Source organism: Cryptotermes secundus, unplaced genomic scaffold, assembly GCF_002891405.2.
Source record: "Cryptotermes secundus unplaced genomic scaffold, Csec_1.0 scaffold50, whole genome shotgun sequence".
Taxonomy (NCBI): domain Eukaryota; kingdom Metazoa; phylum Arthropoda; class Insecta; order Blattodea; family Kalotermitidae; genus Cryptotermes; species Cryptotermes secundus.
This window is the reverse complement of record NW_019721758.1, coordinates 1,475,834-1,496,283: the sequence shown is the minus strand read 5'-3', so window position 1 is coordinate 1,496,283 and position 20,450 is coordinate 1,475,834. Positions and strand designations below refer to the sequence as shown.

The following is a 20,450-nucleotide window of genomic DNA, read 5'->3' as shown; positions in this document are numbered from 1 at the left end:
GTCAGTCTGTCTGTCTTGGTGTCGAGCCCCAGCTGGGGCTCATGACCAGATATTTCTTTTGTATGAAAGTTACTGTCCTGTCCATGTGTAGCGCCCTCTCTGACGAGAGGTCGGGTCTGTCATTTGTTAGTCAGTCTGTAGTAATTTGTCCATTGTCTGTATTTACACATATTTGCAATACATACTTATATAAATGTACAATATTTACACGGCCTCCGTCAGTCCAGGCTAGGTACAGCAGATTATGCCCTTTTATATATATATAAATAAATATCCTAATAGTATTAGCTACCACGGCAGTCTAGTCACTTGAACGGTCGTATGCCTGACCGCCGCCAAGTTTAAGCCTCTTATACTTTCTGTGTCGGGCTTCGCCTTGTCCGATGTTGCGAACATTCTCATTATCATGATTTTGTATGACTTCTGCTTGTTGCCTGCATAATTTTGTTATGTAATCATAAACGTATGGAATTTTGAATGCCATGTGCAAATCGCGGACCGGTTGACTGTGAATAGCCTTCGGTGCTCCCTATGTAGCCTCTATCGGACAATGCGGCCACGTAATAGGCACCCTTGTTGCTAGCCTTGCATGGTTACCAGGTTGCGGGGGCTCGGCTATCTTCGGCTCCGCTCGGCTCTCTTCGGCTCCGCTCGTGACGTCACCGCGCATAGCTGCTAGGATGCGGGGTGATTACTCGCCTATTACGCGAGCGTTACGTTACCGCTACGTGCAGCGGGGGAGGTAGGGGTCAACATGTCACAATATAAAGTTATAAAAGGGCACGTACTTTTGTTCTTTTCACTGCACTCGAACAAGGACACTTCACATTACTTCACTTGATCATTTAATTCCGCCTAAGGCCTCATTACTCGCAACAGCTTTCCTAATCCTCTTTCTAGGCCGCGCCATAGCTCAACCGGTTAGTCGCTGGCTTCCCATCGCGGCGGTCCGGGTTCAATCCCGGGTCTGGTCAAGTGGGATTTGTGGTGGACAAAGTGGCGCTGGCGCAGGTTTTCTCCGAGTACTTCGGTTTCCCCTGCCAATCTTCATTCCACAAATTGCTCCACAATCACCCTCACCTATCATCTGGGGCTGGTACAATAGGCCAGAAGTGGCCGCAGTACAAGGGACTTAGTCCCACCCCACTAGCAATAAAGAAACCTCTTTCTAAAAGTGTTTAGTTTACAGGGGAAAGACGCTAGTATGCCTGCAGGTAAACTATTCTAGACTTGTTTTCAGAAGGTGGCACTTACTGACTGCTACGACTGAAGTTTTCGTTGTATTATTCAGTACTTTAGAATAATGTCAAATTATTACCTTAAAGTAGGCAACGATCATCTTCATCCTGACTTATTCACATTTCATTCCATTCAACATTACGTACACTATGCAAGTGGAAGTTTCCGTTCAATAACCTGAGAATTAACCAAGCGATAAAGAAGCGAAGCAGTCCATCTAGAAGTCGTTATTTCTGGCTCAGGATACGTCAAGGATAAGAAACCTTCTGCTTTAAAATCTGCAAGGAGAATTTCTTCGTCATCATAGTACTTAAGTATCTACATTATGACCATCAAATAAATGCATAAACTTTTTTCTGTAGAGATCAAGCGAGGAATGCTGAAATGGCTACAGAAATTTCCCACTTTACATTGCTATATACAGGAAAATCTATGCAGTTTTACGTGCTTTTGTGAAATATGTATTTTGAATTTAAGTTCTACGTCAGTAAATGTCAGTGCATCTCCTGAGGCGTCAAATCGATAAAATAAAGCTTCAGAGCAAGTAAATAATATTTATATTACGTATTACGCTATCAGCGAGAGAAAATAAAGTAGTACTGTGCCGTAAACGTTTCCAGATAACTCCTGATAAGCCTTAATATCGAATTTCATCTACAGCCTTACATATTGATTTATAAACGAAAAAGTGGCAGACCTACTGTAGTTGTTCGATTTGACGATGGGTGTAACATTATTACAAATATTACGTTTTTGGACATTATCCATCATCTTGTCTTTATCTAAAAGCCGTCCTGTTTGTTTTTCAAAATACAACGTTTCGGAGACTGGATTTTATCTCCATCTCTAGGTAAAACTTACTCAGTTGGGCCTAATCGATACAGCTAGTCCATATCCCCGGACTATCTATCGATTGAGCCCAACTGAGTAAGTTTTACCTGAGGACGGAGACAAAATCCAGTCTCCGAAACGTTGTGTTTTGAAAAACAAACAGGACTGTTTTTACATAAAGACAAGACGGTGTATAATGTCCAGAAATGTGATATTTGTAATAATGTACCGCCGTCATAAACTGTTAGATCTTATATACCATTATGCTTATTTAATTACATACTCATGGAGCTGAGCCCTTCTGGAGGAGCCGCTAATTTTGCAGCTACTCAAGAATTTCCCAGGCTTTTTTTTGGAACCCGAAGGTTCATTACCGTCTTCACAAGAGCCCTCCACTGGTCCCTATCCTGAGCCAGACCAATCCAATCCATACCATCCAATCCTATCTCTCTAAGATCCATTTTAATATTGTCCACCCACCTACCCGTTGGTCTTCCCAGTGGTCTCTTTCCTTCTGGCTTCCCCACCAATATCCTATACGCATTCATCGTCTCCCCTATTCGTGCTACATGCCCTTCCCACCTCATCCTCCTTGACTTGATCATTCTAATTTTACTTGGAGAAGAGTACAAGTTATGAAGCTCCTCATTGTGCAGTTTTCTCTAACCTCCTGTCACTTCATCTCTCTTCGGTCCAAATATTCTCCTCAACACCCTGTTCTCAAACACCCTCAGTCATGTTTCTCCCTTAATGTCAAAGACCAAGTTTCACACCCATACAGAATCACTGGCAAAATTACAGTTTTGTATATTCTAATTTTTATGTTCTTGGACAGCAGACGAGAAGGCAGAAGGTTCTGCACTGAATGGTAGCAAGCATTACCCGAGTTCAATCTCCTCTTAATTTCCTCCTGAATCAAGTTTCGATCTGTTATTGTTGTTGCCAAACATCTGAACTGTGCAACAATTTTCAAAATATCTGTTTCCTATCTTATGTAACATTATGCTATCAAATTTAATTCGTGCACTAACAGAGACACTGTAAATAGTGGTCGAGAAGCAAATAGTGCATGCTATTAGCACTTATATTGTGTTATTTCTCTGAAATATCTCTGAGGGTACATCATAGTGTGCAGGTGACATTACGAAAGCAAAGTCCCGTGCGTTTATTGAGATCTCCGGTGTTCCACTGGTATGCTGCGAACAGAATCTAGTAACTTTCTAATAACGACGCACTCTCAAAGACGTTTCAGACATATTATGAAATGTAGGGCATATCTAGTGGTCAGGAACTGCCATAGAATATGTAAATGTGACTGGGGAGCAAATAGTAAACACTGGAGCAGCGTCAACATAGGACGCCGGTAAACCACAAACGTCAAAGTTGCATACCATAGTAGAAACTGTAAACAGTGTTCGGGTCGCAGGTAGGAGCTGGGTACTAAAACCATAATTATAAATATTGACCGCTTTTCAAAGCGTAGCCGTTAAATAAGCAGCATACAGATCAACAACAAGAAAAGAACGAATTATGGTAACACTGAGGCTCTACTGCCAAGGAAAAAAAAATCTGTCAGAAAGTGTTACATTTTAATATTTCCACAGTTTAATGTGGCACAAATTTAGTTCATTCCCTAGTTTTTGTTAAAATACACGATTTCTTATAAAATTCAGCAGTATTATAAATTAATTTTCTTTCCCTTGGCACTACAGCTCCAGTGGGCATAGGCCTACCTCCATGAACTTCTCCGTTCACTTCGGTTTTTCTATATCTTACACATTCGGTAGGACTCCTTGGGCGGGTGATCAGCTCGTCGCAAGGCCTCTACCTGTATACAAACACAGAAGAACGCACACACAAACTAAACATCCATGCCCTGAGTGGGATTCAAACCCACGATCCCGGTTTCCAAGTGAGCGAGGACAGTACATGCCTTAGACCGCTCGGCTACCGTGACCGGCATTATAAATTAATTGGGTGATAAAAATTTGCTGTTTTCTTGAATATCTTACAGATACAACTATGAAAGCAACTGAGAACAGCGAAATAACTTATCATGCTTTTGGTAACAATACTGAGTGTAATATATCAGACGCGATTGGCGCTCAGATCACTGTCAAAGGAAAATGCTGTCTCAATTTCACAGGCCGCAGCCAACACTGACGAACCAGTTGCTGCATACATGGGGAGAATTCAAATATTGCCGCGATGACGTTCGCAGAATAACTAATAGACTGCGTATCGAATATCTCTAAAGAAACACTGTGTGTATCCATGCTGGTTTCAAAATGTTCATGTAAGTATCTCTAACCTTTTCGAAAAAAACTTTAATTTCTTAAATTTCTTGTCACACAAAATATTTATTATAGTCCTGAATTGCGTAAGGCATCGTCCACTGTCTTAGTTATACTGCCGTACAAGGCTGTCTGTAGTGGGTCTACTCCTGTTTTGGGTGATTGGTTGTCATTACACTTCTTTTATTGCTAGTGGGGTGGGACTAAGTTCCTTGTACTGCGGCCACTTCTTGACCATTCTAATTATACTTGGCGAAGAGTACAAGTTATGAAACTCCTAATTATGCAGTTCAAGTATTCTCCCACCTTCCGTCACTTCATCTCTCTTTGGTCCAAAGATTCTCCTGAGCACCCTCTTCTCAGACATCCTCGGTCTATGTTATCTAAAGTTCATTTGGCAACGCTGTTAGTAACTAGATTTCATAGCGTCGATGACTTGATATAGTGAGTATGAAGCGGAAACTGTGTGGAAGGAAGTGACCATGGCTTAATTTAAATTTCAAGAAGTAACTGGCGGAGGCCATGAAAAAACTTAGTCCGAGATTCCAGCTAGGTGTCTCCGGAATACAAGTTACTGCTTGTATCAACTTGCGCGAAGTGTAATCATTCTCTTCATAGGGGTTCTGACAACGGAAACTTCCACGAGCGACAAGCGCTTGGTGCTGGAGGGAAGCACCCAAATAGGCAGAAATGGAGGTCACCTCCACATTCCTTTGGGATTTTTTTCCTGTATCCTCAATGTACAATTGTACACACAGACTTGTCTTGCAATGCAATCTCCTACAGCGCCAACATAAAGAGGAGAACAACGCTTGCATGAGCAGAAAGAAGAAATTGTGTGTGTGTGTGAGGAACATCTTATCATCGCTTTCATCTCCGAACTAGGCCGCTGTATTGAAATGCTGCTGGAACGTTTCTAAACCCTGTTATGTCTTATTGCCACTGTCTTTACATCGGTATTATGAGTGGCGTTAAATCGAGTTGTCGCTCTATGTTAGAATTAGCTTCCGCGATAGATACGTATGCCTAGTCACTGAGTATTACGGCACCCAGAATTCTATCAAGAGAGAGAGAGAGAGAGAGAATATACGCGTCGTAAGCAAATGAAGGTTAGTACTATATTACATTAAACATTTCTCTGACGAGTTGTGTTCAGAACACGTTTTATGATGAAATAAAGAGCGCTTATTATCTACATATGTACAGCTGGACGCATAAGAGAAACGGCTACAGAAGTACATTCTCACGGATGTTTTAGTGAGATACCTCGAAAGTTACTCTTTATATTAGTCGTTAAACAACAAGAAAACAGTCAATAAATTCGTCTTACGTGTTTCTGCCTTCCACGACAATCTTCGGAGCCTGTTGTAACAACAGATGGCTGCTTACGTGTACATTATAATTATATAGAACAAACAACAACAAACTCCATGGCCTGTAGCCCGCAAGTGAATTATACCGACCGAGCGACCGCCGCTTTTCGGCGAAGTTAGTGCCATCTTTAGCAGATAGAGGGTGTCACACGATCAGCGCAACGGATCCCCACGGCCGTTAATCTCGGTTTTACAGACCGAAGCCGCTATTTCCTTCAAAGAGCTTCTAGGTTATCTTCAAGAGGCTGAGTGGACCCCGTTCCAGGCCCACTACTTCTCAGAAAATCTGGTAGCGCCTTGAATCGAACCCTGGACCTCTGCATCTGTAGCCAGGAAATCTGACCACTAGACCACAGAGGCGGTCAATTATATATAAAAGCTTTTAAAATTATATTATATACACTTCTTCTGACATAAGCCACCGTCATCACCAGGACATCGCAAGACAAAGTACTCCTCAACCCTTCATTTGAAGCACGCGTAAAACAGTTTATTAAGGTATGAAGTGTTCTGTCTTCTGGGATATAACGCTGTTGTAGTTCGCTGAAAGTGAACCGACGTTTCGAAGAGAAATATTAGCTCCATTTTCAGCTTTGAGGAATAAACCAAGTAAGAAACCAGCGTGAAAACAGGTTGCAAGCCAAGCAACTACAACATATGCCATAGTTTTTCCTTGTACTCAGAACATCCCTGAAGTCTGAAAGGATCGAAACATATGAAGTAGTTTTACTTATCCAACATTTTAGCAACAGTTTGCTACACTTGATGGCTGTCTTGTTATTTAATAATTAATGTTCTCTCCGAGATTATGAAACATCAGACTTATTGAGAGCAGATGGCAAGAATTTGTACCACTGTGATAATCCTATTGAAATAATCATGTGAAATGGCTTTCTCCATTCATTCTCAAGCCTAGTCTTCTGGTGACAAGAGAATTCTTTCCGTTTATTTCAAAGAAAAGGATTTTGCTTTTTATTTCTAGTAATATGCCAGCAGAAATTGAGGTTCTAACGCGAGGCTTCCACACTACGGTGCAGCAGTACTAAACATTACAGAGACATTGAGCAGATTTGCACAATGGATGTTGGCTGGTATGGCGGTTAGCAACTTCTAGAGATGCTTCGAATAACGACCCGGCGAACTGTAAAAGTATGCGAATCTACTTAGAGTTCTTGCCTAGAACATTTGGACGAGAGTTTGAAACCTTCATGGTCCACGTTTTCTCCCGTTTATAATCCCAGTTGGTATTATCAGTGTTGCTGTTTTGTGCTTTATGATAAAGGAATCGTGTCTTACGCTAAGATTTTTAAGAAGCATTAGATATTGAAACACGAATTGCAAAGTAGTCACTCGTCCATAATTTATGGCTTTCATAGTATGCATCCCGTTGCTTGTCATTAAAAAAACATATAAATGGAACAAATTGGATATTATATCATATTGGCCGCGCCATAGCTCAAGCGGTTAGTCGCTGGTTTCCTACCGCGGCGGCCCGGGTTCGATCCCGGGTCTGGTGAAGTGGGATTTGTGGTGCCCAAAGTGGCGCTGGGGCGGGTTTTCTCCGAGTACTTCGGTTTCCCATGCCAATCTTCATTCCACCAAATTCTCCATCATCATAATCACCCGGGGCAGGCTACAATAGGCCAATCAGTGGACGCCGTGCCGAGTGGACCCAGTTGGACTCCAGCACCCACTAAGCGAATTAAAAAAAAATATTATATCATATTATATTACCTAGTTCTTCTCAGTTTCAGTAATTTGTTGTGTTGACTATCCAATTTATATATTTTTCTTGTCCATAATTTAGTTACGCTATTTCGGAAAATCACAGACGGAAATAAGAAGTCATTTCACAAACGAAATTAATCCATCTTCATGGCTTAAAAAAGTAATGTAGAAAGTAAAATATAAAGAAATGTGTTGGATTTCAAGTTCTTGCTGTGGTAACTATAAGTCACTTTATTTCAGAAGTTATAACGTCGTGTAGTTCGGTAAATTACAACCTACGTTTCGAAGAGTAAGATAAGCAAGAAACCAGCATGCAGTAGACAGCAAGCAAAGCTCTACTTTCCTATCACTTGGCTATACAGCGTTATAACCCAGGAAGCAGAATTCTTCATTGAAAACTGCTTAGCAATATACAGTAGCAGATGTCTCATTTAGGTCTACAGAGAGGAACTGGACCAACACATTAGAAGTGAATATTGTACATCTCTGGTACCAATTAGCGGAAAGATTTGGCACTCCTGATCTTAGCAGTCACTTACTCACCCCTGTGACGCATGTAACAGAGTTTCTAACTGTAGCGGACAAGCAATACAAATTCAGTTTCCAGCAGACGAAATATTGTGTGGGTAACCTTCCTAAGGGAATAAGGCAATCCCGCACCAACCGCGGCGGTTACATTCCCGAAAAACCAAGGTTACCAAGACCGAAACCTTGTGGGATATCAGGGGTTGGGGAGAGAACGACCGCTGTTAACACTCATCAAAGCAGGGGTTGCTCTTCCATTGTTAAATACAAAAACTCTGTCATCTATACAACAGCGCTTACGCCATTCCGCCTGTCCTGGCTCCAGAGTCGAGTGGTGACTCCATTCTTCCTTCTATCCCTCTACCGTCCTCCTTATATGTATATACATACATACATACATACATACACAAATAGAAATAGTGTATTACTATATTACATATAATATTTCTAAGCATGGAATTTATTAGTAAAAGTAAATGTGTCCCTGGTCACGGTAGCCGAGCGGTCTAAGGCATGCACTGTCCTCGCTCGCTCGGAAACCGAGATCGTGGGTTCGAATCCCACTCAAGGCATGGATGTTTGTGTGCGTTTTTCTGTGTTTGTCTACAGGTGGAGGCCTTGCCACGAGCTGATCACTCCCCCAAGGAGTCCTACCGTATGTGTAAGATCTAGTAAACCGAAGTGAAACGGAAAGTTTCATGGAGGTAGGCCTAGGCCCAAATTGGGGCTGTAGCGCCACAGGAAAAAAAAAAAAGGTATCCCTGTAACAGGCCTTGGAAGCCCATAGGTTTGTGAGATGTTGAGGTTCCCACATCTTCTAGACAGTCGGCTCATAGATGGCGCTAAGGTTGTCAGCCTTACGCGCCGGCCGCCCTTTACCTCCAAGAATATTTCTAATACTCATCTCTGTTAGAGGCTGAGTCGACCATAGGGTCATAGTGCGGCTGGAAGGATGAGGTAAATTGAAAAAAAAAATCGAATGACCTCCTCGGGATTCGATCCCGTGACCTTCCGGCTTAAAGCATAGTGCCTCAACCAACTACGCTACCGCGTGTCCCTGAAATTTATTAGATATTACGCAATTTTAGTTTACCATAGGCACTATTTGTTAGACGTCAACATGTTGCATGAAAACAGGTTACGAAGTAGGCTACGCACGAGCGAGTAGTGTATTATGCCAGTCTGTTAGTATTTATACGGGTATGAAGTGTATAGTATACTACGTGTACATAAAGGAGACCACCTGCGAATGCTATTTACGGGAAATGGTGTCGAACTTCCTCGACCCATCATTTGATAACATATAGGATTGGAAATGAGTATGGAAGAAAGGAGTTGAAATTAATAGAACGAAATAATACGCAACCAATAGTGTAATTTTCCGTTCAATTCTCAGCGGATGTTACAGCAATAAAAATCGCACAGAAGGACTCCCTTCAATAACAATCAACAAGCTACGGAAATAATTTCGGGCGCCATTAAGGCTCTGCCCTAGGCAAATGGCGGTTTCCTGACGCGGAATTTACTGACTTCCTTCTGTATGTGCACAAATGAAGAAAAGGAACCGGATAAGTGAAACCAAATGACGCTGGGGGAGTAAAAAGAAACGATAAACGTAAAGTTGTTCCTGCGTTCAGTTAATTAAGCACCACACCACGAATACGTGTCGGGGAGTGGAGGTACAGCTCCGCACTTCCTGACCTCGGTACTAGTGGGATGTGAGTGCACAACTTCACTCGCTTTCCGCTTTACCCTTAGGGAAAAGCCCCACGGCTCCCAATGTATAGGAGGCTGGGTGGACCTCAGGCCCAGTCTGGACGCTGGGAAAAAGTAATACGTGTATATTGCCTCAGCCTGAACTCGAAACACGAGATCTAGGCCATCCGGCCCTTGGCCCGTCGCTATACCAGCTGAGCTATCCTGGCTCTGAAACTAGATAATACAAACATAAACGTTTGATATCCACGTTTGGTAAGGAGTGATTTGCTCACTTGCCTTGACAGAGTCGGTCTCGGAGCGATCCATTACTTGCAGGATGAGAGCTGCCAGCATGTTGAAACCCTGACAGTAGCCAACTGCTTTATTCCAGCGCGCGTAAGCCAGAAGCACCCGCTTGAGTAGCGCCTGGTTCTCTTCAGCGGCCGCCCCGCAAAACAACGAGCAGCCTGTCCGGTGCAGGTCCTGTGAAATAAAAGATTTAATTCCGTTACCATGGATCGAATCAGTATGACAGAGTTCAACAGAAGTGTTTTAGCTGGTACTTTGCAGTAAGCTGTGATTCCTTAATAATTCTAAACAAAAGTACACCAAGACTTTCCTTTCGACAGTTCAGTTAACAAGCTACGTTGTCAACAAATCTGAAAGGAGAAAGAAAGAGAACTTTTTCGATATGCGCAGTTAATTTTCTCTTAAAACGCAAACACACTAATCACTGATTCATTCCCATTTTAACATTGTTGGACCCTTCTTTTTTGCTTTTCACGGTCTTTTCGTGAAATCAGGTCATGTTCACTGCAATACATTTCTATGTACCGAGCGTTTATTACAGTTTATCATAATTTATATCAACAAAAGAGAAAAATATTTTAACCTAAGAGCCTGAAGGTCGCGGGTTCAAGTCCCGATGAGGTCACTGGATTTTTTTTCAATTGACCTAATCCTTCCTGCCACACTATGGCCCTGGGGTCGACTCAGCCTCTAACAGAAATGAGTACCAGGAATTAATTATATAACTTTCCTGGGGAGTACATTGCGGCCGGCGCGTAAGGCTGACAAACTTACCGACATCTTTGAGCCGATTGTCTAGATAATGTGGGACCCTCAACGTCTGACAACCCTATGGGCCTTCACGGCCTGTTACAGGGATACCTTTACTTTTACTTTTTATTTTTACTTTAAGAGAAAGGAAACAACAAGGGCTGGAGGAAACAGTATAACGAGGAGCTTCGTTTGTACTCTTCATCAAACATTATTACTCCTTGTGTGTATAAGAGCTCTCACTTACATTGCGCCAGAGATCCGTTCTTCTTATTACACCCTTCCGGCGTCAATCTTTTCACTCTCAGTTTTCATAAACCGTTCTTTACCTATAACGAGCAAATTACAAGTAGGTAAGGTAAAAGAAAGCCGGTCACGGTAGCCGAGCGGTCTAAGGCATGCACAGTCTTCGCTCGCTCGGAAGCCGGGATCGTGGGTTCGAATCCCATTCAGGGCATGGATGTGTGTGTGCGTTTTTCTGTGATTGTGTACAGGTACAGCCCTTGCGACGAGCTGATCACCCGCCCAAGGAGTCCTACCGAATGTGTAAGAGCTAGAAAAACTGAAGTGAACGGAGAAGTTCATGGAGGTAGGCCTAGGCCCACTGGGGCTGTAGTGCCAAGAAAAAAAAAAGGTAAAAGAAAAGGTACTCTTGTAACAGGCTGTGGAGGGTTGTGAGACGTCGAGACTCCCACAATTCCTAGGTACTCGCTCACAGATGGGGGTGAGGTCGGCCGCAAGGTATATATCACTGCTCTTACCATTTCTTTTAGTCATTTCCGTAAATATTCCATGCGACATCTATCATTGGGTACAACATGCTGTTAAGGTGATCAAACAGACAGTGGTGAGAAGGAGTGAAGATGTATCACAAGCAACAGGGACGAGAAATGCACAAAATATTTACGTTCAATAACCCTGGAGTGGACGGGAGGGCACGTGGACATGTCGGCCAAGAATGGGAAGTTACTTTATTCGGTAACTGGCTACTGTGTTTAGAAGTGAGGGACTCGCAACAACGCTTAAGTACTTAAAGAAAAATGTGCATAGTTATCGGGTATTCCTGCTCATTGAACATAATATACAGAAATGTAAAATGAACAAAATAGCAATTAATACTCGTAGTTAATGAATTAAACTTAATCTGGAATAAGTACGACGACTTTCTCGTGTCCAGCTGTAGGTGTAGTAAGTCTGAGCATTCAATACTATTACTTAAACATAGGCATTTTTCATAAACATTTCAATTTTCTTTCGCTCACAAAATCGTTTGCATTCTCTATAGGCTACTAATCCATAAGGAAGTGTAAGTTAATAAGAAGTCCGATAATATAGACTTCAGGAATGGATATCTTCACTGGCCGCATCTGACTCGTTTGTCTGAGTTTGGTTTCCCTGCTGTACAGCCAGGAAGCTAGTCTCATCCGCAGAAACTTGTACCAATGGATTTCTTACACACACTACTGGAGCGGAAGTGTAGTAGTTCTTTCTTCTTACCACTCTGGTGGAGGATTATCACTGGGACCTTTCTTTTTCAGTCCCTTGCGTGCTTTTGAGCTGCCGTCGGCAGAACATAAAGAAAAGAATAAAAAGAAGCGGAAAGAAAGAAGGTAAAAACAGAAATGAAGAAAAAATTGCATTCATGATGAAAGAGAAACGATAAAAGTGAATGAAAATATTGTGGTATGTAGACTCGTTGCTAGTCAACGACCGCAAAACAAGCAACTGTACATAAGCCATTGCTGAGTAACGGCTCCTAGGCAATGAGAAAAGAGCAATAGTGGAAGACATGTTTTCTATGCGATGGTGTAAGCCAAGGTGATATAACCGGGACCGATTAGCGGTTCCAGTTAGAGAACGGTTGCTTTTCAGTCGTTATAAGCTGTTAGGAGATAAAAGCTGAGGATGGGAACAGTTCGGGAACTCAGAGGAAGGGGAAAGTCCGCCGTTGAAAGACGTTACCAAGTAACGGCTAGTGAAGACTGTAACAGGCTGAGAAGTCCTAGTGTGTCTTATACTGATTTGTGAAGTGTGCAGACCAGTGAGAGCATAATTCTTATTTGTAGTTACGAGTTGTACAACTACAACAAACAAGATTACCGATACAAACCCGTCTATAATCACTAAAATCGTGTCAATTTTGCCCAGTGGTTTGAAAATACAATATTGTGATATTTGAGAACGGGTTCTTCTAAAATTCCTCCATGTGCTTCTGGACCACCGTCGGCAAATATGCAGAAGCAGAAAAAATGGAAGGGAAGAAAATATGAAAGAAGGGAAATATTAAAAAAAAACCGGGAGCACGACGAAAAAGGAACAAAAATGAAGGAAGTATGAGTAAGGTGCAGATGAAAGAAAATGAAATGTTACTCACTCACTCATGGAACAAAGCCCTTCTTGAGAAGCCGCCAATTGTGCAGCTACTCAAGAGCTTCCCAGCATTTTATGGAACCCGAAGGTTCATTATCGTGTCCACAAGAGCCCTCCACTGGTCCCTATCTTGAGCCAGATCAATCCAATCAATACCATCCCATCCTACCTCTCTAAGATCCATTTTAATAATATCCTCCCACCTACGCCTTAGAACGAAATGTTACTAATGTACGGATATCCAACAGAGACCTGTAACCTAAGTGGAAACACATGTACTGAACTGGACATCAACTGGAGACCGTAGAAGGAGAGAGTTTGAACTGCGAAAGAAATACTGAGTTTAGAGGAAGCGATTCGCAATGGATGGCGATTAATGAAATAGGCTTATCAAAACGGACGACTTCGCTATATGGGAGAATTCCATGAAAAAGGAGATTGCGGAACAATATAAGAAGGGGAACTTAGCCATTTTCGAGGCGTTTACTTGAAAAGACAGAGAAATTACGAAATTCTTCCATGTCAGTACCGTGTGGAGAAAATTTTTATATTGTTACTTTAAAGTCGAGCTTCGACTAGACTACTCTAGATTAGATTAGCATATTGTGTCTACGGGTATAATGATTTTAATCCTAACGATTTATTAGAATAAATTCGTTTCAATACATAGGTTAAAGAGAATAATATATTAAGATAGTAAACGATAATTCTGTCCGTTGAAAAATAATCCGTGATATTGTCCGTACCAAGTATGGGCACCTTCGACTCACGTATGATAAATAATCCTTGATATCCCGGGAAGTTTATTAAATGTTTTTATATAATTTTACATTATACTAATGTGGTATATGCTTAAAATTAACGTAGCAGTAATTAAAAACGCTGTGATTCTATGTACATATTTTCCGAGATACTCTCTACCACCATTTTTGAGCCGACTGTCTAGATAATGTGGGACCCTCAGCGTCTCACAACCCTATGGGCCTTCACGCCCTGGTACAGGGATAGCTTTACTTTTTTTTACTTTTTACTTTTTATTTCTACTTTAATCTGTTGAATGTGGTAAAGTTCTTATATTCGTTATCAGATGTAGAGTTCCCCAACTTACCGCTATGCTCTCAATTTCGGCAAACGGTATTCAACATAATCTCTGATGCATGCACTTTGCACTAACCAGCAATATTATGGAAATATAAGGAAAATGAAAATTCGGATATGTTAATTCCAAACCCCTAATTCCCATCCTTTCTCAGTTTTGTTTATTGAACTTTGGACAACACAATTTCTTCGTTTTTCTATATTTTTATTAGGTTTTTAATTTTTATTAATTATGATGCAACCGATTGACGTTTATTACTGAGTACATGTATATATTCATTTAAATAACGTAAAAACTGTGTAAAAATGATGTACGTTTCGCACACAAGAATAAACAGAAAATAACACAGAAACTGTGAGTATTACACGTTTTTGGTTGTCATTTTTGTGAGCAGCAAACCTGATTTAATTAAAAAGGAAAACAGTTCATTTCGTAGGTGTTAGTTATACGTGTTGTCGAAAATGTGATTTTTTTTTCTCGTTTGATAGTCTCAGGCGGGAATTACGTGTGAGGGGTCTCACTTTCAATTTCCCTTTCACGCGAGACACCTGACTTTCACAAATACGTGAGGCTTCAAGCATCAAGTAACGTCAGCATAACAATTACATCTGTTATGTAAGAAATTGCCCTACGTAATAGCAGAAGACAAAGTATGACAATGTGAAGAAAGTGCTATTATGAAGAAGTTGATTAAGCCCTCTAATGTATAGTGTATAAGTTGATGTGGCAAGGAACACGTACGTGGGAACGACAGTAACAAATTTGAAGGTGCTGATGATAAATCCGAGAGTAAATTAGATTCACAGCCCGCTTATTACCATTCTATTCACAGTTCTTTGGCTTCCCACGTCCCGTCGAAAAGGTTAAATATTTTAAATGAAAAGAAATTGTAGTTTATTTGTCTTTTGTATGGATGTGAATCTTTGTCCCTCGCTACAAAGGAAGAAAATGGGCTGACAACAAAGTGCCTAGAATTTCTGGACGTAAGAAAGAGAAGGGAACAACATGATGGAGGATATTATACACATTCATAAGCTACATTTTTCGCTTAATATTACAGTAATTATATCAAGGTTGATGAGATGTACAGGACATATGAAGTAAATGAGCAATATATCCATACTCCAACTGGACAACCTCAAAGAGGGTATTACGTGGGAGAAATAGGCCTTTCAGAAGGATGACCAAAATTGCCCAAGTTGAGGTCCAGTGGCTGACTCTTGTGAATATGGTAATGAACATTATGAGCCTATGATAGAAACGTATCTCCTGGCCAGATGAATAATATCAGCTTTTCTAATGAAGGTCATGGATTTAAATAATTGATGCGATCGGAATTCGAAGTAAGGTAAGGTTGTCAGCTTTACTCGCCGGCCGCCCTTTACCCCCAAGAACATTCCAAGAATATTCCTGGTACTCGTTTATGTTAGAGGCTGAGTCGACCCCAGAACAATAGTGCGGCTGGAAGGATTAGGTCAATTGAAAAAATCCAATGACCTCATCGTGATTCGATCCCGCGGCCTTCCGGCTTGTAGCATAGTGCCTCAACAAACTACGTTACTTCATGCCCCTTAGATATAACAAGTCCCTTTACAATTTCGAACATCTGAGTACAAATTGAAATCATTACAAAGTCTTCAACCAAAATTAAATCAAATAGAAATGAAGTATAGAGAAGCAGTGTAGACAGCGTTATGCTGCTCGGGACACGCTGTAATATCACATACAAAAAATACCACCTATTAGGAATTCTGAATTGTTAAAACGACGAAGGAAAGCAGAACTGGTTGCTTAGCTGCCAGGAATTACGCAGCGCTTCAGTAGGCCTTCTTTTCACTGGATTAGATTGGATTTATTTTCATAGCGAATGACCTGTCCCTCATCAGAGAGCTAAATGTCATGACATTCAACCAATCTACCGTAACAAATAGAATTCGTAGGCGCTCCGAAACTGAGAAGAATATAAAAGATTGCACGGCCTACATGAACGATATTATTAGATTACATAAAAGCGAACAACATGGAAATAACATTGTGACGTGTTGTATATATGTATATAAGCTGCTCAAAAGTTTCGGCATACACTGCAGTCTCCATCTTCAGGGTGAATGAAGCAGAAGTAGAGTCAAAGTCATGTTGCAACTGACGGTCAGTCAGTCTGTCTGTCTTGGTGTCGAGCCCCAGCTGGGGCTCATGACCCGATATTTCTTTTGAATGAAAGTTACTGTCTTGTCTATGTGGGACGCCCTCTCTGGCGAGAGGTCGGGTCTGTCATTTGTCAGTCGGTCTGTATTAATAAGTCCACTGTCTGTATTTACATACATTTACATATACACACTTATTCCTTGCTTCTATGTACAATATATACAAGGCCTCTGTCAATCCAGGCTCTGTACAGCAGGCTATGCCCTATTTCTAGTAGTATTCGCTACCACGGAAGTCTAGTCACTTGAGCGGTCGTATGCCTGACCGCCGCCAAGTTTAAGCCTCTTATTCTTTCTGTGGCCGGCTTCGCCTTGTCCGATGTTGCGAACATTCTCATTATCATGATTTTGTATGTCTTCTGCTTGTTTCCGCAGAAGTAGATCGAAAGAGGCATGCAGAAATGTGAAGGTGTGGTACCTGAATGCTATCCAATAGGAACGGGCCATCTGTTTACACATAAGGACTGGAAGAAAAGAGATGCAGTCAGACATTTCTTCATCTGTATCCGTCTTCACGATTGAAAGTGTAGGGATGTCCGTTTACTTCGATTACTTTTCTGGTGCTGCTAGGACTTCAGTTTTATCGAAATCGACGCCGTGACTGGTCTCAGTGCTGTATTCGTTTGCCGTAGGTCCTTGTTATGTAGTCTCGTGTCTGTGATTGGTTACCAGTTTCTAACGGAGATGTGAAGGCCTGTTTGGCCGAAGTACGCTTTGACAGGGGATTCTGTAAACACCGGATTTTTGTGTCGAGAGTTGCTTGTCATTGGTTGGCCTCAGACCGGTCTCTATATGATCTGTTTGTCTGTGCACTTATCTAAGAACTGAAGACGAAACTCAGATAAGTATGTCGACAAATAGATCCTGTATAGACCCACTTCACGTCAGTGATTATAAACAATTCTCGCAAGCTATAGAACAGGTCAGTCTAACAGCAACACTATAGACTTGTATCAGAGAATCATGACAGGGACACCAGCTACGCTGACTGAAGATTTTCGTGGTTTTCTTCAGAACCTCTAAGAAACTTTAAGAATAACTGTTACATTAGGCCACAGCCACTTGATTCCAAGTTCTTTCCTATTCATCAGGCGACCTGGCAGTCGACGCTTCTACGCGGTGCGTAGCCTAAATGCTATGCTCGTCATAAAATACACAAGAAAGAGACTGAATCGGCCTCTTTTTGTTTAAGTACAGTGTTTATGGAGGAGCTGGGATAGCGCAGTCGGTATAGCGACTGGCTACGGGCAGGACGGCCTAGGGTCGGAGTTCGAGTGCCGGTAGGATTAAGAGTTTTCTCTTCTCCACGTGGTCCAGACCGGCTCTGGGACCCACCCAGTCTCCTATCCAATGGGTATCGGGGGTAAAGCGGCCGGTGGGTGAAGCTGATCAATCACCTCCAACTTGTGTCGAGGTGAAGAAAATGTGGATCTATACATCCACTCCCTCATACGTCTTCATGGTGTAGTGCTTAATTTGCTAAGCACAGGAACAAATTTACCATTTTACTTTTACGATGCTTGTGGCTCTTGCCAGTAAAACGTCCTAAATTTTTCCTGTATGTTCGTTAAGTCTCTTTACTTAACACTTTTCGTGGCATTTCCAAACGTAATGAAGGTACCAAATGAATTTGAAAACACGTTCTTCATACCCCAGTAGGATTAACCAGCCACGATTTCAGTGGATCCTGTAGTAGCGTAGTAGCGTATGGGGAAAGTTTAGTTGACATTGAAAGCAACTTTCAATGTCAACTAAACTGAATAATTCCAACTTTCCTGCCGGATGCCTCCCGATTAAGTATCGTGCTCGGAGGTATATCTTCCTGTGTCGATGTAAGTTTTAGGACATGAAGAGGGCTTCCAGTTTGTTTTAAAGACCGCATGGGGATATAGGCCTTGCTTATGGTAGAAATATACCGCGCCATAGCTCAAGCGATTAGTCGCTGGCTTCCTACCGCGGTGGCTCGGGTTCGATCCCAGGTTTGGTCAAGTGGGATTTGTGGTGAACAAAGTGACGCTGGGGCGGGCTTTCTCCGAATACTTCGGTTTCTCCTGCCAGTCTTCATTCCACCAAATTCTCCATCATCATAATCACCCGGGGCAGGCTATAATAGGCGAATCAGTGGCCGCCGTGCCCAGTGGACCCAGTTGGACTCCACCCCCCACTAAGCGAATTTAAAAGAAAATGGTAGAAATACAAAATCTAAATATATTAAAGTAATGTGATTTGCATTACACCTTTCTGGATAATATCCATAAAAAGCGTTTCATTATAGACGATGAGAGAAAACAGACATTGGCAAGCTGAAATTTAGACGATGATATTTTGTACCCTGTAAATTCAAAATGTTTTTTTTTTTAATAATATGGTAGCAGACCTTCAGTAGTGTCCGCCAATTTAATTGTTCAGCCAAAATTTGCGTACATAAATAATTTAATGGGCCATACTCTAATACTCGTATATTAAAGCAAATAATTGATGGAAGTTAAGAAATGTAAGTTATGATCCCCTGATAACCTCTAATGAAATGAAGCGCAAGAAGGAGCAGACGATCCATATTACGGGTTTCTCTGGGCCCCTAGTAACATTCAATATCCGTTCTTATTCAACCCATATCTAAAACATTAACCTTGCCACTAAATTTTATATTACCTGGAAGAATTCATTTATATGCTCGTAAATTTTGCAGCGTATTTCTCTATACTCGCGAACTGTGTGGATATAACAGCCTACTCACTCTCCTTGAATTAATCTGCACGTTTAACTATATTCTGTTTAATCAACTCGTTTATTGTGTACGTAGAGGAGAAAGCTGTACATACCCATGAAGATCCATTGTTCACTCAAGTGAATAACGCCATACGGAAGAAAAAGATTGGTAAAATAAAGATTTAAAAAAGACGATAATGACCTAAATTATACAATAAAATATAGCCTGCATGTTAATGAAAACACCTTTGCATGCATATGGTTCAAATCTTATGATATACGATGGGAAGTCATAATATTTTAATTATCACCATGAGAAAATCATAATTCCAAAATATTGTTCTATATAGGAGATAGCCCATTTTCTGAGCTTCCAGAACAGTCAAATTTTCCAGCGCCAAGTGGACAGAGGGAGCCACCGGAAGGGGCAGAAGCAAAATGGCGACGTCGGTTGAGAAAGTGGAGGCTCGCGCTGCGATACGGTTCATGTATTTGCAAGGGAAGTCTTCCAGAGATATCCACGACCAAATGACCGCTGTTTATCAGGAAGGTGTACCATCATATGACACAGTGGTCGGGTGGAAGAGGCGCTTTCATTGTGGACAGACAAACCTCGAAGATGAACCCCGAAGTGGAAGACCATCTTTCGCTGAGGAACCGGGAATTGTGGCACAGGTGGAAGCTTTGATCCTATCCGATACGAGCATAACTATCAAAGCTATTGTTCATTAGCCATGGGTCCGTTTTCGACATCATCCATGACGAGTTACACATGACAAAGGTCGCTGCGCGTTGGGTGCCACGATTGTTGACATCAGTTCAAAAACAGCAACGGATGGATGCGACAAAGAAACGTACTCTAATGCCTTATTCATACAACAGATGCAAATCAAACATAAGCAGCATGCATTACTGTTAGTAGAAATGAAAGAAAACTGAATATCCTTAACTCTGAAGTGTTGTTATCTTGTTATTTTTAAGCATTTCATTAAGTCAATTTCCACTCAGTAAACTAGGATTGAATTTCAAGTATTAAACCAGATATTAAAGTAAACTGGGTGTGAAAATGCGAGCTGGATTAAACTATCTCAGGAAGTTAAAATGGCTGGATATTATAAAAATAAAAGTTATGTGTTTAACAATTTGAATATTTCTGATCCGTTGATCAATCATCAACTTCTCATGGAGACCCTGTGTCGTGAGTTTAATCATATTTTCAAAATTCCTTTCATTGAAGCACACATGTTGGAAAGGCGAAGCATGTCAGTGTTTTACAAAGTGGTCAGAAGTGACTTGATAATGTTACATAAAATATTTAACA

The 20,450-nt window shown here is 41.4% G+C and overlaps 1 protein-coding gene across 4 annotated transcripts in view; it reads right to left on the bottom strand.

Moving 5' to 3' along the window:
* Positions 1–20,450, bottom strand: part of LOC111875612 — a 264,658-nt gene that overhangs the window by 40,485 nt on the left and 203,723 nt on the right. For all 4 annotated transcript variants that reach the window (XM_023871979.2, XM_023871978.2, XM_023871981.2 and 1 more), the window contains one exon: positions 9,986–10,171. In XM_023871979.2, coding sequence (XP_023727747.1) covers positions 9,986–10,171 — 186 coding nt within the window. The remainder of the gene's footprint in view (positions 1–9,985; positions 10,172–20,450) is intronic.